Source organism: Protomyctophum bolini (genome assembly GCF_963924005.1).
Source record: "Protomyctophum bolini genome assembly, chromosome: 10".
NCBI classification, from domain to species: Eukaryota; Metazoa; Chordata; class Actinopteri; order Myctophiformes; family Myctophidae; genus Protomyctophum; species Protomyctophum bolini.
Window position 1 is genome coordinate 6,454,844 of NC_137871.1, and position 27,548 is coordinate 6,482,391.

The 27,548-nt window shown below is 43.6% G+C and overlaps 1 protein-coding gene across 1 annotated transcript in view; it reads right to left on the bottom strand.

Moving 5' to 3' along the window:
- Window positions 1-2,942: 2,942 nt before the first annotated feature.
- LOC308322038 (E3 ubiquitin-protein ligase SH3RF2-like) overlaps window positions 2,943-27,548 on the bottom strand; it is a 31,486-nt gene continuing 6,880 nt past the window's right edge. Inside the window, exons 4-10 of the mRNA XM_080773221.1 lie at window positions 25,947-26,336; window positions 15,466-15,596; window positions 10,026-10,196; window positions 8,807-9,087; window positions 7,326-7,645; window positions 5,329-5,684; window positions 2,943-3,171 (exon numbers count right to left, since the gene is read on the bottom strand). Coding sequence (XP_080629347.1) covers window positions 2,991-3,171; window positions 5,329-5,684; window positions 7,326-7,645; window positions 8,807-9,087; window positions 10,026-10,196; window positions 15,466-15,596; window positions 25,947-26,336 — 1,830 coding nt within the window. The 3' untranslated portion in view covers window positions 2,943-2,990. The remainder of the gene's footprint in view (window positions 3,172-5,328; window positions 5,685-7,325; window positions 7,646-8,806; window positions 9,088-10,025; window positions 10,197-15,465; window positions 15,597-25,946; window positions 26,337-27,548) is intronic.

The window sequence follows — 27,548 nt, forward strand, 5'->3', positions numbered from 1 at the left end:
CGTTGGTTACCTGGCAACCAACTCTCCAATCACAGCGCAGCTGTTCCTTCTGGCAGGAGGAGAGTGACATCCTTGGAGATTATTGTTGGGTATCACATTGCATCCCATAAACATGATACACTTATGGATAATTGATTAGCATTGCATATTATGGCAAAACGGGTATTGAACCATGTGGTGGAATAAATACGTCCTGAATTTTAGACGTATTATAACTTCACATATAGTATATGTATAGTTTAATTATATAGATATTCCACTGTTACTTTCTTAGTTTACGCATGTTTCATGATAAATGCTTCTTATGTGATGTATTCCCATGCTTTTTTTGTTCTTGCTTAATGTAAATCGCTCTGGATTAAGAGCGTCTGCTATATGCCTTAATTGTAAATTCACGAATTGATGTGAAGCAGTGGTTCTCAATATTGCGTCCACGAGGGGGTCCGTCCGGGGCCGGGGTGGCCCCAGCTAGTATTGAGAGTTAATCTTCACTATTATAACATGGTAAGTAAATACAACAGAACGTAAAATAATGTCTATTTTGATCAGTTTCACATCCATACCTATAGTTCATAGACAGCAAAGGAATTACAGTATGGACCAATTGCCAGCCACAGCATGACAAACAAAATGTCCAACAAAAACATTTCATAGATCATGATCCTAGAGATTGAAATCATATCAAATTGAGGGTCCAATTACACCACGATGGATCCTAACCCACAACGGAAGCATTGATTATTACAAGATAAGAAGATATTATTACTCATGTAATTCAATTTATTGGATACCAGTCTTCTTTTGTGGTTTTTTTTTACAAAGGCACTCAACAGTGTGTAACACAGGTATTCAAAAGGGAACAGTGGGACTCTTCTGTGTGCAATTCTCATAAAATATGTAACATGCATACACTCATTGGAACACACACACACACACACACACACACACACACACACACACACACACACACACACACACACACACACACACACACACACACACACACACACACACACGTCATAGTCATACAGTCAAATGCACTAAAAATCACAAGAACACACATCTTTACAGGGTTCACGTCTGGCAGCACTGACCTCTAGTATGTAACAACATAAACTAAGCCAACTGTTGGTCAAGACATTTGGCATTTGTCTGAACAGAGAACACAGAAACGTACTATATTATCGTCATGGTCAGTTTGAAACCCTGTATGTCCAAAACTGTTGCTTTTCAGGAAATGGGGGGGGGGGAGAACTTGTGTTCCAATGTATCAAATTAATGTATCATTTAATCACGAGCTCTTGTTAATACTTTTCATTGGTTAAATGTCTATAGAAAACCCACAGACAAACATAACCGCTTTCACTTTAAAAAAGCAAAAAATTGCAGATTTCAGGTTTGATCGCGATATGCTGTGAGCTTGTAGATCTACTATTTGTGCTATACTTGTGTGTGACCCTGTAGTATGACGAAGTAAGGCATTAAAAGGTAGGGCAAGTGATATTGTTATTAGGGGTGTTATTGTTGTAAAATGACTATCAAATAGCTCTATAATGATCACAACAGGGGTCCCTATAGTCTTGCTTCATGGGGCCACGCAGGCTCTTCTACATAGACTTCTATTGAAAGGGGGAAACAACCGGAAGTTTACGGAATGCATTGGCGTCTATGGGCTCGCGCGAGTACATGTATGAACCACGTGACCCGCAGGCTGTGTCTATGGGCTCTGCAGGTCTTGCACAGGGCCGGAGCACACCTTATAGCGCACAGCCGCGGACAGAAGAAGCTGCGTTTTGACGTAATTTCAGAGTTTTTAAGACAGCTGGTGGATGGAAAAGACAGATTCCCGGAAACGCTCTCCTCCGCGTCAGTCAGCCGCGGAGGTGGAGCTTCTTTTCCATCCACCTAGCTGTCTAAAAAAAACTCGGATATGACGTCAAACGCAGCGTCCTGTGCGCTAAGGTCTGCATGCCCAGGGGGATAAGCTAGACCCTTCATAGCTCCGCCTACTCTTCTCAGGTGGAGTAGGCGGAGGGGTGAAGGGCCTCCCAATGCGAGACTATAGGGTCTCTCTAGCCCATTTTGGACTGGGGCCGATTCTAAAAAAAAACACCATGAAATCCTGACCTACGTTTTCTGAAAATACTTCAAATATTTATAAAGCAGAATACTTTTTTTTTTTTTTTTTTTCATTTTTGAATACTGTACATTACTGTACAGAACCCCAAGAGGGGTTCCCGGGCCCATTCTAGTAAACTACCCAGATTGCTAGTAAACAGACATTTTCCAGACCTTGACATTTTTTAGGTTGCGATACCGATTGAATCCAATCGGGAGAGAGAACTCGTACAGGATAAATAAGTGAAATTGGACATGAAACAAAGAAATGAGCACAACAGAATTGTCAGTGGAACACTGTGAAAGTGAAGCTGATGAATGGGTACTCTCTTCTGATTGGCTTAAATTGGCATCCCACCCGATTTCTTTTCTCGTTTATTAACCCATTAAGACCTGAGGCTGATTCTATACAAATGCATTCTAAATCAGCTCACAATTTTTGAGTGGTGCAACCACTCCAAGGAACAGCAATGTCTGTGTTCATTCACCTATGTGCCTACAGCATGTGGTGGTTAATGAGCACCAGTATATGACTATGAGTACCAGTAGGGGCGCTGTTGTGCCAGAAACAGAGAGAGGGATAGTGCTGCACGGTTGCTTGCTAATGAGAGAGAGAGAGAGAGAGAGGGGGGGGGGGGGGTGTGATTTTTCAAAAAATGTAACAAAATAGCAGATCACTTAACAATGATTACTATCAGAATTAAAAGCTTTATCCTGTTAAAAAAAAAAAAAAAAAAAAAAAAAACTTTCAACCAAAAACATATCCCTTACCTTACCCTACCTTTAAATTACAATTTAAAAAAAATAAAATAATAAATACGAGGTTTTCTGCCCGACAGCGACGACATAATGTACTAATTAGTAAAACCCAGTCAGCTGAGCCTCTCCAGGGCCTGTAGGACACCGCTGTGGAACAGGCCAGTCAGTCCACTGCACTCCCGGGTGACCAGAACCCGGCCGTCCGGTCGATGCCTGTGGACCAGGACCAGCTCTCCTTGCAGCAGACTGAGCTCGGAGTCCGTCTGTGCTAAATATGTCGTCGTCACTCTGTGCCTGAGGAGACAGACGGGAGAACAGACGCTCAAGGTCACAGTCGAGTCAACGACCGCACAGCGGAGACCAACGGCACGGCTCTGCTGCACAGTAAAAAAATCCTCCTCTGTTGATTTGAACATGTTCACTCTAATGTAAATAGAACCAAATGTACCCATAACACTCAGGATTTTACTGATTTTACCTGTATGTATGTATGTATGTCATACATACATACACATACAGTACATACTGTACATATTATTTATTTTATAGTAAACTAGAAAAAGTGCCCTTCTGGGCACAGGTCTCCACCAGGAGGATAGGAGTGTGTGCGTTTGGCAAAATGTTTAGGAGTAATATTTTAGTTTTTTTGTTTTCTTTTTTGTTTTCTTCATTTTGCTGAGGAAATGCAGTGCCAGATCACTCATAGCATCTCTTGAGGATAGAATTCTGGATGAGCAGGACAGTGCAGCCTGCCTTCATCTGGAGGTTGTATAACAGGGCAAAGAAAACCAAACTATGATGGCAATTGGGTGATTTGAGGCATCATAGGAAAGTCTGTGAAAGGTTTCACGTAAATTGCACGCTGCATTCATGATTTGAGGCTTTTTGTTCAAAACGGGCCAATCCTGCAAACTTTGAAAGGGAATTCAGTATAGCTTGGATTAGGTGATGTAATGATGATGTAAAACCAGACGTTAAATTCTCTTTATTGTTAATGGCGTTTTTAAATAAACTAAAAACAAACATTAAACCTGTATATAGGAGGGGCTAGGGCCCCTCACAAATGTGAAAAGCTGCCTCATGGTGGCGCTATAACAGGCCGTTCTGGAAAATATGGGGCAGAGGTTCATAGTTGGCATCCAGGGAGTGTGTGTGCCAAGTTTGGCATCGACTGGGTTAACGGTGCCGGAGATTAGCTGGTAACGGACGGACGGAGTGCAAAACATACTCTCTCCCCATGCCTTCGGCCTGGTGGAGACAATAAAATAATTGTCTTTTGAAGCGCTACAGTATATTTTGATAGTAATATATAGTGTTTGTTCAGTAATAGGGGTCTTACCATCTCTCCAACTCTTTAGTAACTAATGTTTCAGGTGCGTTACAAATTTTATTCAAACCCATTCATCATCTTAAACGTTATAGTGTTCCAGTTCCAACTATGAGTTGAACTATCCTGGATCAGGTCTCTCCCAATTTTGTTTAAATTGGTACCCTGACCTGAAAACGTAGTTTAGTTTACAGAGCTTAATAAAAAGACCCCCCCGTTACTGAACAAACACCAGTCTATAGCAACGATTACTACAGTAATATACATCTTTACAGTACTATAATAATGATGTTTAATGTTTCATTTATGTTGGACAGGGCTCCCTCGAAAAGGAGATCTTGTATCTCTGTGGGAATCGCCTGAATAAATAAAGGTTTAACCCATTTTGGGCGGGAACCCCTTTTGGTGTTTCTTATACTTTAGCTATTTAAAAATAGCAGATCTACAAGCTCATAGCGCGCCACCGAGTGGCGCGCTATGAACTTGTAGGTCTGCCGTTTTTGAAAAATCGTTAAAAATGCGGCACAAATCTTCGAATGGGTGTATATTCTTTCGGAGCGAACATTTTTCTTACTTCGACGTCGGGCCTAAATGGGTTTAGGAATTTGAAACCACTCGTCATGAAGGAAGCATGAGTTCAAGTCCGTTGCTCTCCCCTTGTCCCCCGTATATGGGGGACTATAGGTTGGTGGAGGGTGTGTAGAGCCCAGGATCACATTAGATTAAAAAAAAAAAAAATCCTTACATTTTTATCCCACGATTTTGTAACCCAGTTCTCTTTTCACCCAGTGCCAATTATCTAATGTAATCCTGGGCGCTACACTTCCTCTGCCAACCTGGGGGGGGCAGCGGACTGACCTCCTGCCTCCTTCTATGCATGAGGAGTCCAAGCTGCTTCTTTTCACCTGACAGATGGGAATTTCCCCGGCCGGACGTATAGCGCGTGGAAGGGACACGTTATTCCGACCAGTTCCTTTCCCCTCCATCAGGCGCCCCGGCTGGCCAGGGGGGAGGTAGTTTTATCATTAGATAATTGACACAGGGGTGAAAAATGGGTTACAAAATCATGCGATAAAAAATATATAAGTAAAAAAAAAAAAAGAAAAAAAGAAACCACTCGTCACCTGCTGGGGCTGTACTGAGCCGGCGCCGCCGCCGATAACGACGACGTCTGTGACGACGGCGGCGGCGATTTCTGCGGGACGGAGGAGGAGTGCAGGTCGGAGACGGTCGCTTCGAGGCCCTTCCTCAGAACGACGGGACTCTTGCCCTCTTTGAGCACGATGCCGGGTCCGTCTCGGCCCAAGGTGAGCGACGGCGCCCACACCTCCAGGGGGAGGGAGGAGCGGGGGCGGCCGCCGCCAGCGGCGGCGGAGGAGGAGGAGCTCGCCTGATGGCCGCCCGACGACGACCACGAGGAGGCTCGCAGTCTGGGAGGAGAGGGGTCTTCGTCGGAGAAGAACCGCACCGACTTCGCTGGCTGGGTTGGGTTGGGTGGGTGGGTGGGAGAAAGAAAGAAGCGTTATATTAGCCCATTCTGACCCGAGATCAGATTCATACGAGGGTTTCCACTGGACACACTGGACTGGTCTGATGAACCCATTCGGACCTGAGATCAGATTCTAAGAAAAAAAAAAAAGTCAGTCGTTCTTCGACTTTTTTAAAAATAGCAGACCTACAAGCTCGTAGCGCGCCACTCGGTGGCGCGCTATGAGCTTGTAGATCTGCTATTTTTCAATAGCTAAAGCACGACATGATGCCAACACCAAAATGGGTTCCCGTTCAGGATGGGTTAGAAACGGGATCCTTTCACTGGTTAAATGAAATGACTAGTATACACTTCATCTTGAGAGAATAAGGTAGATTTCCTGAGAAACAGGGAGAGACAGTTAATAATGATAAGGTTTGGCTGCCCCTTGTCCATTACCTGAGTATAGAAACAATTAATAGACAGGATACCATTGATATGGTTGACTGTATACGCAATTTTCTTTTCAGATGTTTTCCATGAGCTTTCTATATCATCTTATTATATAGTATGCAGTGTCACTGAGCAGTATGGGTGGGAGGGTTAAGGGATTTCTTTATCTTTTTTGTCTTGTTTTTTTCTTTCATTTTGTGTCATAATTTTTTCATAATCTGTTCAATAAAAACATATTTGACATTGAAAGGAAATTTCTCTGGTATCCGTTGTGGTGAGAACCAATTAACAATGTAGGCATTTAGCAGATACCATTAAGTTATCCAGAGCAACTTAGGAGTGTGAAATCAGTACAGTACAGTACAGTACAGTACAGTACAGTACAGTACAGTACAGTACAGTACAGTACAGTACAGTACAGTACAGTACAGTACAGTACACATTTACACACGCATCGACAAAACAACAGTGGAGGAAACCATTATAAGGCAGTTAGGGGTTAAATGTGAGGACACAGCGCGTATACTGTAGGAACCAGAATCAGGAACCTTTGTATTCCAAGGTCAGCCACTGTAGTACCTGCTGAGCCACTGCCGCCGCCACCACTCAGATTGAGATATGACCCGTTATGTCATTCTGACCTTGATCGTGACCTTGATCCACGCCTTAAATCATGTCTGCCGATAAGTCCCACCGAGTTTCATTAAAATCTGCCCGGCCACTCTCAGTGTTGACCTTGACCTTCAATGTGCCCTTGATCTTATTTAGTCCATGGTCTCTTTGGGGCAGCCTGCCAGTCAGACAAACGGATACAGACAGACGGGCACTAGCACGTACAGAGCAGGTCAGACACCACGACCCTGACACACATTGCTCCAGACAGGGTAATTAATGACCGAGGACTCACATTAATGCACTGCAGAACATAAATTCAGACAGCAGACAGCACTGGGCTAAAAATAGACAGCAGACAAACGCTCACGGCATACCATTGAGAAGAAATTGGTAAATGTATGTTAACAGAAATGCAGGAGAGGTAGTGTAGTCGTGATAAATGATACATGTTACAGTGGGGGGGGGGGGGGAAACGTTTACTGTATAAGGCATGCGGCAAAGAATTTCTAAAAGCAGTTGGGAGGTCAATTCAATTAACTTCCAATTTAAAAAACTTTAAGTTCTTTCAGAGGAAATACACAATACCTTGTCTGTGTTGTTCTTGTGCGAGTCGGGTCTTACTAAGATCGAGTGAGGGCCATGATTTGTGAAAGGCTTTCGGTCAAACGCTGCCTCTTTCAGAACCGTGAAGTCTCTGCCATTCGGCATGGCGGCAGCAGGGGGCGCCATTGTGTCAGACATGCGGCCCAGTGGCCTGCCGGGGCTGGGCAAGATGCTGCCGTGTTTCCTCCTCTGCGGGGCAGGAGAACAGCCGGGCGCCGCCTGGACCTGGGCGAAGTTGTGCGAGTGGGACAGGTGGCTGGAGGTGGACGTGTGGATGTAGTGGTTTCCTCGCTGTGACGAGCCTGAGAACACATAGGAACCAGACGCCCCAACTCTTTCTTTGTGAAACTTGAGTGAACAATGCTATACAACGCCATTCTGACCAGAGATCAGATTTAAAAAAATGTCTTCTGCATCCTGACAGTTTTCTGGAAAAAGCCATGTTTCTATGTCAGTCGTTCTTCGATTTCTCAAAAACAGCAGACCTACAAGCTCGTAGCGCCTGTAGATCTGCTATTTTTCAACACCTAAAAGGGGTTCCCGCCCAGAATGGGATAAGGTCAATGAAAGGTTGATGTTGGAATTTGGTCAATATGGCTACAACTATCGATTATCTCCGTAGCAATTATTCTATCCATTACTTTTCCGATTAATCAAATCATTTTATTTTATTAACAATTCAACAGGGAAAAATGTCTAACTGATTTGTTATAATCAGTCTGAATAACCACCAATAAGCCCCCAGTTTGTATAACTGTCATGCAAAAGTAGCCGACCGTCAAGCTCACAATGAATCGCACCGTGACACGCCCGCGAGCTTGTAGATCTGCTATTTTTTTACTATTTTGAAAATCAATTATTTGATCGATTATCAAAAAATAATATATATATATATACATACATATATATATATACATATATATATATATATATATATATATATATATATACACAACAATCCATGAAATCGATTTGTTCGGTGAACGCGCCCCTATAGAGCGCCGCAGTCCCGCCCCCTTTCAGAAAAGCGAGTGGCCCAGGAAGTGGAAGCCCCATGCATTCTCCCATCGGCACTTTTAATATAATTTATTTAAAGACGGTTATACGCCGCGGACAAAGCCAATTCGGATCGTGACGAATCATGACAATGAACACAATATTTTGGGCCGATCAAATAATTTACAAGACGAAAAACAAAACAAATAGTGTTGTGTCTCCTGACTTTCTTTTCTTCTTTCTAATGATTTGAACGGCCCAAAACATTGTGTTCATTGTCATGATTCGTCACGATCCGAATTGGCTTTGTCCGCGGCGTATAACCGTCTTTAAATAAATTATATTAAAAGTGCCGATGGGAGAATGCATGGGGGCTTCCACTTCCTGGGCCACTCGCTTTTCTGAAAAGGGGCGGGGACTGCGGCGCTCTATTGGCCAACAGATGCGTCTGACCCCCCCTCTCTCACCTCTGTGTGGGTTAAAGGCCCGTCTGACGGTGTCCCAGCCTTGTTGCGAGACCCCGTAGAGGGACAACCTTTCGGCGCCGTGCTGCGCCCCGTTGAGGACAGACGGCGGCACCGGTCCCGCCGAGTACATTGTTCCGTCCGTGTTCACCCTGTCGAGAGCGAGGAACACGGCGGGATTCCGCGATGACGCTGTGGGCCTCTTCACAGCCGCCGGAGAGGATGTGGAGGATGTGGTGGTGGTGGTGGTCGCTGCCTTGGTCTCCAGGAGCCTGGCGGAGGTTCTGTTGGCAGACGCAATAATCGGTGGCATTAGCATAAGTATTAGCGATGGTGAGATTGATCAGCAAACACATCGGTATTATCCTTAGAGTATATATACAATAGAGAAGACAGCCAAGTTCTCCTCCCGTCCACTTGCATTGAGTTGCTCAGAAGCGCATGAGGCGAATCCACTCCCCTCCTTCCGGTTTAGGAGCAGTGTGCATTCTGGATGGATTGTCCTCAAACACATGAACGCGCGACGACCGGCGGAGTGGACGGAGCCTAGTGCGCGTTCATGTGTTTGAGGACCAAACGTTAGCAAACTGCAATACCTTCTTCGGCCACTATGTCCATTGCGCTTCAGGATTTCCTCTGGGTGTCTTCTCTATTGTATAATAACTCTATGGTATTATCGGACGATTTTAGTTGTTTTTTTTTTAAGATCAAATCGGCGTCGGTTCGATTAATCACAATCAGACCGATTAATCGGTCTGTCTTTTTACAGATAAACGAGCCCAAAGTATAACAGCTTGAACAGATCTACAAGCTCACAATATAAAAAGGTATTCAAGTTAAATCTGACTTGCCTAAGCCGGCTGCAGTGCAGATATACGCCGTTACATGTATTTTTCAGAATAGACAAAATTATTATAATCTCTCATTAACACAGAATGAGATCATATCGACGATCGGTAAATATCGGTTATCCATAACAGCAAATTCATTATATCGGATATTGATATCGGCCAAAAATGTCTCATCGGCACATCCCTAATAAATAGCAATTGGCAGACACAACGTATACTACAATGTAATACTGCACACGTGGGTTTATCTGAACCGATAAAACAACCCCGCGAAAATACCAGGAAAGGACCAGAATGTATGAATGACAGTACTATAAATAACCATCTCAAACAGGCAGGTACGGTTACGGTACGGTACGGCAGCGTGTCACCTGAGCACAGGGGTGACGTAGCTCCCGGGAAGGATTCCCACTTTGCCCGTCCTGAGAGACAAGCCGCGGAGCCAGCCCTCCTTGAACGTCCCGTAGACCCCCACCATCTCCCCCTTCCTCAGCTCCAGCTCCTCCGGGCGTCGAGGTTTGTAGGAGTAGAGGGTTGCACACCTGAGGAGCCCAAACGGGAGAGTTTATACCAAAGAACGTAACCAGTGTTGTTTTTGGCAGCAAATTTCTATTTTAGTTTAGTCATAGTCTTTGGACTGAAAGTTAATTTAGTTTTAGTCACATTTTAGTCACCTGGAATGTCTTAGTGTTAGTCTAGTTTTAGTCGACTAAATGTCATAAGATTTTAGTCGACTAAATCTACAGTTGATTTAGCCGACTAAAATGTATTTTGGCAGGTCTTGATGCCGTTGTAATGATTGTTTTTACACTTGCTGAAAATAGCCGATCTACAAGCTCACAACGCGTCGCGTTGCGCCGCGTTGTGAGCTTGTAGATCAGCTATTTTCAGCATGTAACCAAGTGTAAAATGACTTATACTGGATCTCTTGTCCACTAGTCCCTTCCCAACATTTTAGTCTAGTTTTTATTTGTCGACGAAATTGTCAGTAGGCCTATATTTAGTCTTAGTTTTAGTCATCGTAGCTTAGTTTTCATTTAGTTTCCATTTGTTTTTGTCAGTGAAAATAGGTAGTCGACGAACATTTTTCGTCTTAGTTTTAGTCGACGAAAACAACACTGAACGTAACTTCCTCAGTTGCTACCGCACAGCTGGTGAAGAAAAGAGTGCAGGCGGAGATGGGACGGGTGGTCTGGAGGGATTTGTGACAGATGGGTACCAAGGTTATAATAGTTAACTAAAACTGCCTAAAAAGCTAAAAATAAAAATGAATTAAAAAACGATAACTAAACTGAAACTGTATTGCGTGTCCTCGAAACTAACTGAAATTATAGACAAAATACCCTTAATGTTCAATATTTATATGCCTTTCGGATATTTATAATATAATACTTTTAAAATTCATTAGATTAATTTCCTCATTTCTCCAACAAGTTTTACGGCAGTTTTCAGCACCGTACGGCAGCATGTAGCCACGCTAACCCCTAACCCACAAATAAACCAAAGTACGAAAAAAACTAAACTATAACTAAACTAAAACTAAGCATTTTCACCAAAATAAAAACTAGCAAACCCGCTCTAAAAACGAACTAAAACCAACTGAATTAGAAAAAGATATGTCAAAACTAACTAAAACTAAACTATAATGAAAAAACCAAGACTATTATAACCTTACCGGCAAGAGCGAAAAGAAAGATGTGTAAAGCTCCGTTCACACTGAAGAAGCAGAAGCTAGCTTTAGCTTCTGCTTCCCATGTTATCTCTATGCAGAACAGCTTCTGCGTTTAAAAGCTGGAAGAACAGCTTTTTTTTGTTTTTGCGTTTTTTTTTTCTCACCGAACCTGAACTTTAAAGCAGCTTTTAAAAGCTGGAGCTTTAAAAATCTGCGTGTAGCCAATCAGAGCACAGCGTGGTTTGAGGAGGCGGAGTTGAGCTCATTTTACAAACGAAAACCCTCTGGAAAAGCTGTCCGACCCAATTGTCCGCATTAAAAAATAAACTTTTTAAATATGGGCTGTATATGAAATATGAATGGATATTTGGCAAGACCATAGCATATTTAGCGATAGAAATTAAAGTTTATATGAGAAACAAGTTGTCGAAGCGGTGAAAACAGGTTGTGTTCCGTGTTCCGTCGCGAGTGTCACGTTTCTGGGGACAAGTGATCGTGCATTCACCCCCCCCTCCGGTTCTCATCGAAGCTATGGATGGACTACTGAACTGAACTCTCCAGAACGCTATCCGTCGCTGACGCTGATGGACTAAACAGTGCACACACACACGGTTGATAAATTAGCAGATATAGATAGATAGATAGACAAACAACTAAACAATATAGTTGTGTCAGAGTTTTCGCCAAAACCTTCCCCGAGAAGAGGGGAGGAGCAGCCCGCTCTCAGCGTGTTTCTGTGCCGTTTCCTCGTGTCTCTCTCGGTAGTATGTTGAAGCTTTTGCACCGTCAATCATACCTTTAAAATAAATAATTAATAGCCTTTATATCAGTTGTATGTACCCCCTCTATTTACCCCCCCCCCCCCCCCCCCCCACACACACACACACACACACACACAGTACGTAGTGCAGTAGTCCCGACTCCCTAGTACTGGAACGCCGAGGAGAGCTGTGCTCGGAGACGATTTGCTGGACGTTTCATCGCACTAAAATTAATTGCCCTTGTCGCGGGACCTCGCCCTGAGCACAGGGTGTTGACCACTGGTGTACGCTCCTCGACACCCAGTCTCAACTTAGGGGGTCCTCCGCGGGCCGGGCCACAGGGTCCAGAAGTCGGTCCACTTTCGCTCGGGGACCTATAGGTTCAATTGGTTTATTGCGTTCATGTATGTAGGCCTATCGGCTATCGATGAACCTCATAGCATGATATTGATTATTAATTAAGTAATTAAAGTATGCCTAGCCTACTAGCACAATGTTTCACATCATCTGCTAATTAAAAGCAAACTTTAAATGTGCTGATGCTGTGTAGTGAGGGTCCGGGGGGTGGAGGAGCGGTCTCCTACTGCCACATACCGGTAGCCAGCCGAGGAGGGTCAGTGACGGACTGAATGTCCGGAAATCACACGTAAACATAAGCTGTTTTAATTGCTTTTACGACGTGCTGGATATATACAATTGTATTTCTACGGTATGCTCTTTCTAAATCAACATTAACATACAGAGCCGCCATTTAAAAAAATGCCAGGAGGGTTTCGCTCGTGGCCTAGGGGGGAGAGGAGAGCGGAGTGGGGGGAGAGACATGAGCAGAGCACTGAAGACAGGGAGGATTGAGATCCCGTCCGTTCGGTTATTTACACACAAGTTTACCAAGATTATATTATTTATTCATCGATACATAGGCTATGATGTAACTAAATATATAATTATGTCTCCTCTACAATCGCTATTTTACATTTTAGACTTTCAAATGCGCATCTGCTCAAACTGCCTGTCTCTCGTCTCAAAGCCAGACAGCCAGTCCAGGCAGCTTGAGTGACAGGTACCTTGTACACGCCCACTTTCTCAAAAAAAAGCTGCGTCTTTTAGAGTTCTGCTTTTGCTTTTTAAAGCAGCTTCTTCGGTCTGAACGGAGCTTAAGACCATTAGGTATAGTGAGACCAGCTGTGCTGTACAACATGGAGTTGGTGACACTTGATGAAAAGACAGTATAGGCAGAGCTGGATGTGGCAGAACTGAAGATGATACAATGTTCACAGGGTGTGACGAGGATGGACAGGATCAGGAATATGTAATAAAAGCTCATAGCGCGCCACAGAGTGGCGCGCTACGAGCTTGTAGGTCTGCTATTTTTGGAAAATCGTGAAAATATTTATTTCAGAAAACTGGAGGATTTAGAGGATTTTTTTATTTCAACGTCAGGGCTAAATGGGTTAAAACACATTCCCTGCCAGATATTAATTAATAAAAATTGGCCTTTGCCACGATCTTTTCGTACTTTGATCGATTGATTGATTGATTGCTATGGAGCTACTGTACGTACATACAGTAACATCCAGAGATTCCAGCAGTCCAGAACCACCGTGGGTTCTGACTGACTGCCGGGCAGCCGTGCCGTTTGCCGTCCGGATCCCGTCCACTTAAAGTATTTCCGGTTTGCCGTCTACCGCTTGCCTGAGCACATGTGAATGCAGCATAAAAGGCTATTTATTTTTTATAATTCATAATTTTGAACACAAATCTTCTCTCTTTTGGGGATCTGCAGTATATATCACACATAATCTTTTCAGATCAAATAGCCTATTTGGGGGGGGGGGGGGTCCTTGACATGAAAATGTTTCATAACCATAACCTGTATTAGAGGGACAGCACAGATTGGACGGTTTGCATATAAAGTAAGAGCGGCCAGGTTGAAATGGTTTGTACTGTACATGTGCGGAGTGGAGATGTGTACATTGGGAGAAGGATGCTGAAGATATATAATGGCTGGAGTTTGGATGCCATTTCATGAATGTGTAACGTTGTTTGATTTTAGATTTTGTTTCCGAACAATCCTGCATATACAGGAATATGAAGGACCCCGTCTTGTTTAATATGAGATCAGATTGATTGTTTTCTAATTGATTATTATATCAATTACTTTTAAAATCATCGAGAAGCATATTTTTTTTAGATCAGTAAAAGTATCATTATAATTGTATAATTGACTAAATCTAAGTCTGATAACCTCTTAAACATTTGTAGTACAACAGTGTCACTCAAAAATAGGTAAATTGCAGGAAACTATAACAAGCTCACTTGTGAGCTTGTAGATCTGCGTTGTTTGGCTCGTACACACGGCTACGATATTTGCTCCGATTATGCTGTCGGGGAGCATTTTTTGTGCTCGCCGACAAAACTCCCGAATTGATCGGGCTTTGATATTTGACTCTGTCGCCGACTGGACATCACACAGTATGAACTGGGTTGCGACCGCCGACCACACACCGAGGCCATATTACAGCCAATGAGAGCACAGGACAGCTGTGCTCACTGGCACCGTCTGTCTGTCTGTCTGTCTGTCGACGGTATATCGATAGATGATCAGATGATAATATATAACCTTTATTCCTTGGGTAAATCCCTGTGTCATACATATTGGTATAGCTACATTAGCCCAATGTTGCTGTTAAATAGTCTATAAAATCAACGCATTTCACATGAATAATGTTGATAAAACTGCATCGGAAATCAGAGAGAGAGAGAGAGAGAGAGTGAAGCGTCCCGTGTCGTTCTCGCACTTCTATCACGGCATCCTGCAGTACCTTGTGTGACATGTCAAAACTATTTGGAATAAAAAAACAAATGATGTAGCCTACTGTATATGTATCGGGTCTGGATCGCATCTCGGTGAACTCTTGCAGTGTGTGATGCCTAGTCGGCGACCAATCGTTTAGTGTGAAAGCGATAAAAAATTAATAAAAAAAAAAAAGACTCCTGTAGTGTGAAATACTTAACGATCCGATGTCTCGCCGACAACTTTAACCCATTCTGATCGGGGAACCCCTTTTGGTGTTCGCATCATGTTATGCTTTAGCTATTGAAAAATAGCAGATCTACAAGCTCATAGCGCGCCACCGAGTGGCGCGCTACGAGCTTGTAGGTCGAAAAATCGAAAGAACGACTGACATTTTTTAGAATCTGATCTCAGGTCAGAATGGGTTAATCAGACCAGTGTGTGTGTCCAGTGGAAACCTCGTATGAATCTGATCTCAGGTCAGAATGGGTTAAAACTCCTACGGTGCGTAGGGGCCATTAGTTTGACAAGTTGCAGTCCTAGGAAAGTTGATTCCAAGAGGAGTTGTGTCTTATATTACTCACACGCTGATGGAGAGCTGCTGGGTGGAGGAGGAGGATGAGTGTTTGCCGTCCGCGGAGGGAGGAGTCACCTGGGGGTTGACCAGGGCCATGCTGATGGTGGGCGGCGGCTCGCTGTTCATCTTCTTCTCGCCCTGGAAGGCAGCGAATGGAGGTCAACATTGGCGTCACGCACACAAAATGCTAATCGACTCGTGATTCACATAACAGTATGTACGACGCAACACGATGACGCATGTCTCTGTGGTTAAAAGGCTTCCACCCGGAACTTATTTTCGTATGGGAGAGTATGTTAATTCAACATAACTACATCCACGTCTGTATGGAAGAGAATGTTAATAACTAGTACATTATGTAGGTAGAATAGAGGATGTCAACAATAATTAGTGCATCTGTAGGATTAGGGTTAGGTTAGGCCAACGTGGCCTAACCTGAACCCTAACAAATTGTCAATTTGTATGACGATGAATTCACCGTCAGGTAAAAGGTCATAATCGTGACAGGTGTCAGCCAGCTACTGGTTCACTAGTAGTACTGCCTGAAGCTCACAAGTCCAGTATCTCCTCATGGTGAGGGTTTGTTTTGACATAGAAGATTGTTCTCAAACAAAGCGTACGGATTTCAGCTTTAATTAACAGACACAGAGGTGAGAGGAGGAGGAGGCAGGTCAACACAGAGACCAGAACCTTTTTCTTTGGATAAAATAAAATAAATCACACCCGTGTGAAGTGAGGGGCGCTCTTATCATCATACATCACCTTCCGTGCTCAGCCAATCAAATCATTACATTCCGTGCCACAAACACATTCCGTGCTCAAATGGACATACTGTACACACAAAGCTGTGCATAATATAGGAGTGGCTTGTGCCCCTCAAAAATACTAAGTGGATCTGTGTGTTGCCAGTGATGTAGGCGTGGCTTGACACAAAAGTCTAATCATCTTTGCCAAAAGGGTCATGTGAGGAAGTCTTTAATGTTCTGCCCGGAACATACTGTAGTTACACAATAAAATACTCAGCGTTAGTTTAACCATTTGTTACTCAGAGAGTGTAACAATTTAACATTCGTACACTCTCAGAGTTACATTTATACCACTGAGGATTTTATTGTGCACAAAATTACTGACGTTTCATAGAAGAAGTCCATGTGGAAGAAATGTGCTCTATGATTCATTCCCGTTTTATTCTCACTTTTTGAATGACTCATTTGAACCTAGTGTTGTTATGATTATGTCTGCATGGAATGTCCTGAGACATTCCCGGGCCATGTGTAGAGAAAACAAAATGCAGATAAGGACATAACGGAACCATGGCAAAGGGCAGTCCCTGGCGGAGCCAAAACTCTGAATAGCGTCCATTTCATTACATTCGTATCCATTGTTGAGGGGCGCTAGCATGTCCAGCTTTGAGAGTTTGTGCAAACACAAACATTGTCCGGACACAAACATTGAATGCCATTGATGACAATGAATGGCCAGCCTTGAGCGTTTGTGGAAACACAAGACGATGGTGAGGACGCCAATTGTGATCGGCTGGAATGAGATGCTGTACGATGATAAGAGTGCCCCTCACTTCACATGGGTGTGATTTTGTTAGATTGTATCTGAAATATTATTTCATTTTCTATAATGTCATCTCTGTTGTATCAAGTCAAATTACCCAATTAGAGATCATTCTTTATTCTCTCACCAAGAAAATACGTAGTTCATTTCAATCCATCCATTCACCCACCCACCCACCATCCATCTTCATCCACTTATCCCGAGTTGGGTCACAGGGCTAACAGTTTGAGCATTGACTCCCAGACAGACATCCCTTTCACGGGCCACATTAGCTACTTCATACTCTGGGATCATGAGGTATTCCAACTAAGTCCAGCGTGGAGATTCAAAGGGCTCCATTTCCGTCACCGCTAAACCCCTTATCCCTAAACCTTTTTTTTTTTTTTTACTATTTTGCTAAACATTTTTTAATAGCTAAAATGGCCAGTCTACAAGCTCACAACGTGTCAATGTAGATTGGCTAGTTGAACTATTCAAAAATGTTTTTCAAAATAGTAAAAAAAGGCAAAGAAGTTTAGGGATAAGGGGTTTAGCCCATAGGGCTATATCTTAATATATACCTTAACCCTCATCTCAAAAAAAAAATTACTATTTAAAAAAAACGTTTTAAGATCGTTCAAATAGCTCTACAAGCTCACAATGTCTCGATGTAGATCGGCTAGTTGAACTATTTAAAAAAGCCTTAAAAAAAAAAAAAAAAGGCAAATACGTTTAGGGATAATGGATAAGGGTGGCGCAAGATGGAGCCCTATGGGCTAAACCCCTTATCCCTAAACTTATCTGGTCCTTGGTCTGACCCATGGCCTCCTCCCAGTGCATAACACGTGACACACACTCATCCACGCCGTCCGCTCTCCCAGAGCAGTGCCAGTGAGTCAGGCCTGACACAGCCATCATGTGGGAGGGAGCAAATCCCAGGGTGTGGCTTGGCTACCAGCTATTGAGGAGAATGTAGCCTTTAGGATAATGGTACTTACTACTTAACAAGCTGAAAATAGATTTTTAACCACACAAGACTTTGTTGATTCAAAATGAAAACCACTCATGGCGAGTCATGATGTCATTTCTGAAAGGCGTTAATATATTTTTCCCTAGTGACCGTTATCCTGTTGGTGATGCACTGTACACACGTCATGCCTGCTGCTATTTACAGCTCAGCTGTGTTAAACAACATTAATTTATAAACCGCTTGAAAACCTAGTGTCCCTATTCTGGTGTGAACATTTGACTTAAATGTGGGGGGGAATATATTTGGTGTAGAGCAAGGGTTTTCAACAGGTGGTCTGTGAACGGCTGGCGGTCTGTGGAAGTATTGCATGTGGTCCCTGACCATTCATTTAGTGATGTAGAGATTTGATTTTAAAAAAAATCCACTACTTGAGAAACATGTAGTCATTTACTGAAGTTGGAGGTCAATTCAACGGAAAAAGGGAGTTAGAATCTCAAAAGGGTGAAGTGCACCGGATTGTCTGGTTGATTCCTCATTATTAGGAAATGATTAGTGGTCAATGGACCATTGGTTGAGAAACGGTGGGATGTATACACATGGGATTACAAAAGCACAAATCTTAGTCCATATCCCCACCTGAGACAGGTTGATTCTGTCAGGGTGGTGGGTTCACAATCAGTTGAAAACCCCTGGTGTAGAGGGGGGAAATTGTTACTTCTTGTTGTTATTGCTACTACTTGTATTTGCCTGCATCTATTACCCTGTCTATCTTTCTTCTATTGTCTTTCTTTCTTTTTTTTTAATACTGTTTTTATTAGGCATTTTTTGTATAGGACAACTTCAGAATATCATTGGAGTTTTCCGTTACCACTGTCGCAATATTGCTTGCTCTGGGTGGATCTTTGTTTGTTTTCTGCTTATGTAAAGTGTCTTGAGACGACTTGTTGTGATTTGAAACTTAAATAAAAATGTAAAAAAGGATGGGACCTACTACTGTAGACCCGTGGGGGACTCCGGTCAACTACTGTAAGTAGTGTATATAGCGATAAAGTGGTTAATGCTCTTCTGCAGACAGAGAACCCACTCTGTACAGTTACGGTACCATTAACCCTTTAGGCTCTCCCACAAGTAGGTTGCATTATATTCACACTGTACCCAAGAGGAACACAAAAGGTCCTAATGAAGATGCTGTGAAGTAGTGACATGAGGCGGAAGTAACAGGAGATCGAGTTAACGTGCTACTGTATTATTATTACTGAATGTCCCGGAGACATGACAGCTTTCCTTTGTGAGGAGACAGAGAAAGAACTGAAATGGCTTGACTGACTCCAACCTTTCAACGTCGTCATGTCTTCGCATCTATCGGTCCATTATGTCATCTGTCATTTCTGTTCCGGTCTTTTGTCATCACAAAACACAAACAGACAGTGACCCGGCATGTCACCCAGTGTGTCACGGCACTATCCCAAATTAAACGTCATTGAGGTCTGGTGGCTATCTTTAACCCATTCTGAACGGGAACCCATTTCAGTGTTAGCATCATGTTATGCTTTAGCTATTGAAAAATAGCAGATCTACAAGCTCGTAGCGCGCCACCGAGTGGCGCGCTACGAGCTTGTAGGTCTGCTATTTTTGAAAAATCGAAGAACGACTGACATTTTTAGAATCTGATCTCAGGTCAGAATGGGTTAATCAGACCAGTGTGTGTCCAGTGGAAACCTCGTATGAATCTGATCTCAGGTCAGAATGGGTTAACAACTGAAACAACAAGCACGACAATATGACAGATATGAAGAACATAACATTCATCACTATCCATGTAATATCTACCTAGGTGTACAGAAAGAGATATGCTCAGTCAATGTCTAACTCGGCACACGTATGGCTGATGACCCGATGGAGTGATGCGTGTCGGATCGGCGGTGGTTGTCCCTCATGTGTCTCCATATATGGGCGTAAGAAAGGGACACAAACAGGGACGGACGGTAGCTCTCTGTCTGTCGGTCTGTATCCATTTCACGCCCATATATAGAGATCTCTGCGTCTGCTTGAATAACTCCTTCAGGTCCTCGGTGATGGGCATGCACAGTTTGAAGTCTATCAGTGGGACAATTCTCCAGACAGACAGACGGCAGAGATTTATAGATGTAGAAGACTAATTAATCCGGACTCTCTCTCTTTTCGCCGGTGTTTCGCCCAGGTGGAAGTGGTTTTGAGGTTAGGTTAGGTTAGGCATAGTTTCTGTGAGGTTAGGGTTAAAGTTAGGGTTAGGCATAGTGTTTGTGATGTTAGCGTTAGGGTTTATAGGTTTAGACAGTTTTTGTGAAGTTCAAGGTTAGGGTTTAGGCACAACCTGGGCGACAGGTTGTGCCGCACAGGGTTACCATTAGTTCAAAACTTGTACGGCTGTGACTGGAAAAACCAAACTCATTCAATTACTGCTTCCGGAGTTTTTGTGACATTTTGTGTTGCATCATCACCAATCATACAATGATAGCCGTTACTGTATGATCACTTATGCAACAGTCAGAACCGGTATCGATTAGAAATTTAAATTACGAGCTGATTTAGTTGTTTCTTTCAGGACTGCACTCATCTCTTAAAATTATCCCTGGCTAATAACACAAATACGCCTTAAAACATTATACTTGCCCTCCATAACTAAAATAAAAAAAATAAAATAAAAACACCTTCAATATTTTATTTATTTCAGAAATAGAGAATCTTTCACTCAATAGGAACCGCTCCTGTCGCAAGTTGATGATGTCATATGTCCATGTGTGGTCCAGCCCTATGGAATGTATGGAATGCATGTGCTAATAAAAACGTATTTAAAATATTGCTTTGATGCTCATATTAACTTTAGGAAGTATTAAGTTGTTTTTTATTAGCACATGCATTCCATACATTCCATAGGGCTGGACCACACATATTAATAATCTTTATTGTCCCGAAGGATATTCATCTTCACAGACATATGACTTCATCAACTTGCGACAGGAGCACTTCCTATAGAGCGTCGCAGTCCCGCCCCCTTTCAGAACGGCGAGTGGCCCAGGAAATGATTCTCCATTCATTTTCTCCATAGGCTTTTCAAAAAGTATTTATTTAAAGACAAAGCCAACTCGGATCGTGACAAATCATGACAACGAACACAATATTTTGTGCCGATCAAATCATTAGAAAGAAGAAAATAAAGGCAGGAGACAACACTATTTGTTTTGTTTTTCTTCTTATAAATTATTTGATCCGCCCAAAACATTGTGTTCATTGTCATGATTTGTCATGATCCGAGTTGGCTTTGTCCGCGGCGTGACCGTCTTTAAATAAATACTTTTTGAAAAGCCTATGGAGAAAATGAATGGAGAATCATTTCCTGGGCCACTCGCCGTTCTGAAAGGGGGCGGGACTGCGACGCTCTATAGAGTGATAGATTCTTTATTTACGAAATAAATAAAATATTGATGGTGTTGTATAGTGTTTTAAGACACATTTGTCTTATTAGCCAGGGACCCTTTTAACACTCACTGAGAGACGTCGACCTCAATAAATGTGTACACGGTTTGTAAAAAAATGCAATTATTAGTCTACATATTATTCTGGCTCCTTCACCCATGCTGTGTTTTATAATACAGTACACAACTCTGTTAATAATTCACAATAGAAGCAGTATTTCAAACTCAGCGGCAGATTGCACAGCTGAGAGAGGTGATGGGAAGCACGTCTATGAATAGATCTACAAAAAATAAAGGAAAAAAATAAATAAAACACACATGCTGGCTTGGCCAATGGCGAGGAGTCCTGTCCCCCCTTTTAGAGTGAGAGAAACTTCCGCACGGAAAGGAACCCGGGCTTGTCGTCTATTACTGGCCGGGGTGATGATGTTACTTGCTCAGTGAAGAGGAAGGAGGAGATAGAAGGGGTCCGTTATGTAAGCCAACCCCAGCCAGTGACTCATCAGCATCGCCATGAGAGAGATAAGCAGAGAGACTCCCTCTTCTCCATGCCTCTCTCTCTCTCTCTCTCTCTCCATTTCCCAGCTATACATTATTTTCTTTATTTTCCTGTGTCTTGTACCGTCACCCCCCCCCCCCCCCCCCCCGCCTCTCCAAACTCCATAATTTAGTTCCTTTCTTAAAGCTGCAATCCGAAAACTCTCATGTCCTACCCACAGGTCCCAGGTCCCCCCGCCCGACCCAGAGACAACCATTCTACTTATCTGCCCGGAGGGCATCGGAGAGATATTGTTTCAGGCAGTACTACTTGTAAAGCAGTGTTGTGTAGGTGTCCGAACCGGGCGATACCAGGGTCTAAGGCCCTTATTTATCAACGCGGTGTACACCCAAAATTAGGTGTACACCCGGTGTACACCTAATTTTGGGTGTACACCGCGTTGATAAATAAGGGCCTAAATGTGTCAATGGAAGAGCAGGGACACCACACACGGCCAACCACTGCAGATGTAGTTTGTATTAACATTCGGTCTATATATAGTCCGGCAGCCGGGGGTGTGCTGTGGACTGGAGTGGGAAATTTGGTATATAGTTTTTTTTATTGGCATAAAATATTGTCTATATAGTATTGTCTATATAGTATATATACATATTATATATTCATGAATCCACTTGCTGACCCGGCTGTCGGTATTGAGCCATTTTCTTTTTAGGTGTTTATGTGTGACCATACCTTAACAACCTATATAAAGGCAAAGATGTCAAAAATTCATTAAGCTTTAAGTACCATGTGAAGCATTAGTTTTGCGCAAAAAAAAAACACTCCTTGGGCTAAAAACGGCCATAGTCGTCATCACAAATGTGATGAGGTCAGCACATTTTGGGCTCATTTGGCTATGGCTGTTTTTAGCCCAATGAGTGTTTTTGTATCTTGCCTTATATACTGTAGGTAGTCAATGGTCTGGTCACATACAGTATATATCCCCCCAATAAAAACATTGATCAATACGGATAGCCGGTCAGCAAGTGAATTCATGAATGTTATGTACTGTATATATTACAATATATACAGTACATAATATATACAATATTTTAGGGCCAATAAAAAAAACGATATACCAAATGTCCCACTTTAAACAAAAGAAGCATCTTGGCTGCCGGACTTATGCTGTTTTGGCCATGTCATTATAAGCGAAACCTTTCAAAAAATTGGCAAGCAAATATAATCAATACGCGCCTGTAGGTCAGATACTTTCGCTATTCTTCCATGACAAAGTATAAAGCTTAAGTGGTTAAAATGAGTTCCAGATTGCAGCTTTAACTTCAAACCCTGCATACCCCCGGGCCCCCACCCCATTGACCCAATGTTCCACCTTCTTGCCCTTCCTCTCCAGTCTAGTCCCCCTCCTCTTCCTTCCTCCTCCTCCTCCTCCTCCGTTTTGCCTGTCCCTCTCCCTTTCGCAGGCTGCCATTATACAGTGAACAGTATAATTGCAGGGCAGACATGTGAATTATCTCCTCAAAAGGAAACCGTCGTATCAGGGCAGGTCGTTTGGCAACACTTTCGGTTCAAGATGAATGCTCGGCAGACACTCGTATACAGGAAACGCCCCAGCCTTACCCTGACATTAACCTGCTTGTGACAAACACTACACAGTCATTTAGTTCTGATTGGCATGAAAGGACAGTTTTGTAGACGCATAAAAAGGTTCAAATGGAAGGTGTGCATTTTCATGGTATACTCCCTGCCATTAATGAGAGACTCATTTGATCCATTCTTATTAAAAGAACAAAACATGGTGCTAAAATATATTGAACATTAGCCCCGATTTTGCTGAATTGTTTATTTCAGTCATGGCATGCAACTGCCCAACCAGCTCAGTGGCCTTGTGGTTAGAGTGTCCGCCTTGAGACTGGGAGGTTGGGGTTCAATCCCCGGGCCGGGTCATACCAAAGACTGGGACCCAGTGCCTCCCTGCTTGACACTCGGCATCAAGGTTTGGATTGGGGGTAAGGGCCGATTCATACTCCTATTTTAGAGCCGAATAAAAGTCGGTTCGGCGCTGTAGAGCCTACAATGTGACGTCATTTGAGGTTCGGGGGGGCGGGTACCGTCCTAAAGTCGCCTCTTCGGTGCTACTGAAATTTTCTGACGAGCCGAAATCATTTCGGCACTACAGCGCCGAAACAGCGGTAAAATAGGAGCATGAATCGGCCCCAAGTCCCTGCGACATACTAGCGTCATGTCCAGGGGGTGTACTTGTACATCAAGCTGCCTCACGCTACAGAAACAGGAGATAGGCTCCTGCCCTATAGGCCTCATGGCTCGGCAAGGCTACTTATGCAACTGCCCAGCATGGTTCAATGCACACATTCATCAGCCCTGTGAGAGGTGATAGATGCACTGTGTGTATAATAATACACATTGTATCACCGGCACAAGGTGATGAATGTGGACATTACTAAATAAATACTGTAAGCATGTGTGACTTGTGTTGGCATTTCATCCTCATACTCGGAGGGAGGCCTTAAATCAACTTCGTAAAACATGACCACACATTTTGTTATCCTACAAAGCTTCAACCTCTGGCTTTTAAAAAGCCTGCTTCCAATGGATATGTTTTACAGACGTTACAGCAGAAAGATCCATCAGGCAAGAACAGACAAGTGCAGAGCAAGGGGAGCTTGTCAGTCTTTTTTTTGCTCTTCTGGTTTTTCAGAGGTATTCATTAGACACTAGACTTCAGTCTGCAATATTTTATCATTGGTTCTGAATGATGTCTGCCAACGGTCTCTCTTCCATCCAAACCTCATTCACCTCGACTAATTTGCAAATTAACCCATTTTGGGCGGGAGCCCCTTTTGGTGTTTTAAACATTACGTTATAATTTAGCTATTGAAAAATAGCAGATCTACAAGCTCGTGGCGCGCTACGAGCTTGTAGGTCTGCTATTTTTTGAAAAATCGTGAAAATGTGTCACAAATTTGGAATATGTATTTTTTCAGAAGGAACGATTTTAACTCAAATCTTTGCTTCTGGGGAGGTCCCTATGGAACTACATATTTTCAGATGGGGGTCGGCGGCCAAATACATATAGTTTCTGGGGTCCTTGACATGAAATATTGAGAACCACTGATATGGAGAAAAAAAATATAATATATTTTTTTAAATTTCGACGTCAGGCCTAAATTGGTTAACAGTATGACAGCTAATCAAACACTCCGCCTATAGTCCTTATCTCTCCCCTCTTTATCTCCTGTGTGGGGGGGGGAGGAAACCAGGCTAACTTCCCAATGCCGATTAAAATCTGTGGCTCCTGCCTCCTTCCACTCACCTCTATCTCTGACCCTCTTTATCGCTCCATCGTTCAGTCGTACAGGCCTCCGCGTCTGTCTCCATGTGAGCCTGTTAGTCATGTAACGGCGAACAGAAACACAAGGGCGATGTCTTTCCCTCTGCACTCATTCCTGGAACCTAGTGTAATGCTTCCCTCCCTGTTCTCTCTCTAGTAGTGACTGATGAAAACATTCATTATCACGGACAAAACAGGTCAGGTCTTTTTTTTTTTAATAACATGGCGTGTTCCATTAGAACAAATAGAGGGAGACAAAAGAGTCACTAAAGGAAATCCACACGCCACAGTCTGAACCAATGGATGGAAGATGGAAAACGACGAGGTAAAGCAAACAAAACAGGAAGGAACTCGAACCAAAGGGGCATCTTGAACCTCCGTGACTGACACGATAAGGAAGGCTTCATGTTTGCCCTGAGGCCCAAAATATGTAGGCATGCTGGTTTTTTTTGTTCAATGAGGGAACTAGCCTGCTTTATTAAACCTTTTTTTTCTTTTTACATCGTGAAGACTGAAGAGTGCCTTGGAATCCTTTTCTTCTTGACTTTAGAGGTTTCCTATTTTGGACCAAAGAGAACCCTTCCAAGGATTTTAGCTTCACTAATCATTATAAAGACGTAGTATAGGCCCTGCTCTTTTTTTCTGATTTCCACAAGAATGGACTCACCTGTGACAGGTGTCTGTGCGTCCCGTCGGAGGAGCGGCCCTTCACGTGCTGGCAGGTCACCCTGGAGGGCGGAGCAAGGCCGTGGTTGGCCGGAGCCGCGGAGGGGTGGGGCGTCGGGCCCTGCAGGCCGTTGAAGGTGCAGCTGTTGGCCGTCTGGTAGATGGCACTGCTGCCAACAACGCCCGACTGTTTCCCCTGGCTGGGGGGAGGAGGCAGAGCGTTGATAGTGGGAGTCTTTGCCGGGAGTTGAAGGACTCCGAAATGGTTGGTCCTGTCGGGCGCGTCAGCGGCCTTGTCCTTGCTCCCACTTCCGTTTCGCTGGCTGCATTCCGACGAGTCCCTCCCCTTCCTGCTCTTACCCTCCAGGAGTTTGACAGCCGCCGAGTTTGGCTGAAAGAGAATAGAAGAAGACGCGTCAACGGATGGCTTCTTTGCTCAGCTAAAAAAAAAACAACCAAGGTCATCCAGCTACTTCACTTCACCTCTACCTGTTCTCTTCGGGCTAAAAGAGAACAGGACAAAAAGAGAACATATCCCCCGGTTCACAAAAATAACACACAAACTTCTTAACCAACCACACACTAACTACTTCGCTCACCCCTTCACCCGACAACTTATATTCTAAGTTAAACAATAACGAAGGCCATACAACTACCTCACAAACCCATGCAACTTTGTCGATCAGGTTCGAGCGCGACGACTACGAACGGCCAGGCCGAGAGGCGGCGGTGGGAACGATGACGGCAAGATGGCAGAGAAATGAGACTGTAGAGATGCCAGACCGTCGGGCAGGACAGGGTTAATGCTCGCACTCCCTACAGTGATGTGTTGTTACGCCACCCAAGCAGAGAAAGCATTACTGTGTCCTCACGCTCCACTGCCTCGACATGCCGAGAGAGGCACAGAGTGAGGGGGAGAGGAGAGAGGAGAGAGGAGAGGAGAGCAGGACGATGAAAGATGAGAGCAGAGTAGAGGAAGATGAGGAACAAGGTTGAGAGGGTTGCTGTTAAGAGAGAAGACAGACAAGGAGACGCATGGGAGGAGAAAGCTGAGAAGAGGAGGAGGAAAACAACACGGCGAAGAGAAGAGAAAGGACGTGAAGAAGAAGTCAAACATCTGAAGAAGGCGCATTAACCACTTAAAAGCCTATATGCTTGCGAAGTTGAGCAGGGTCCTCCAGGACTCGACAGAATATTAGATCCTCTAGTTGTTTCCCTCTACACCAAATATCTTCCCCCGAATATATAGACGATCCACAAGCCGAGTCACAAGATCTGATAGAGCTCGACTGCTTAAAAAGCAGTTAAAAAAAATCTCTAAATTCTTTGACGAGGATGACATTCTTTTCTGAGAGGAAAACGAGTGACAGTCGGCAACCTAAGCAAGCTCTGGGAGCCTGAGTAAACCTCGTAGTCACACACCAAGGAGGGGCTGCAGGCAGCGCTGTGCCTCAGCACGCCGCTGTGCGCCACTGACATTTTATGGATGAAGCAAAAAGGTTTGAGCGCGAAAACGCTCCGGCAGTGACCCACGCGTCCAGCATCGACACTAACACGTACAGTTGTATTTGTTGCTGGAGGCATATAGCGTCAAACGGCATCA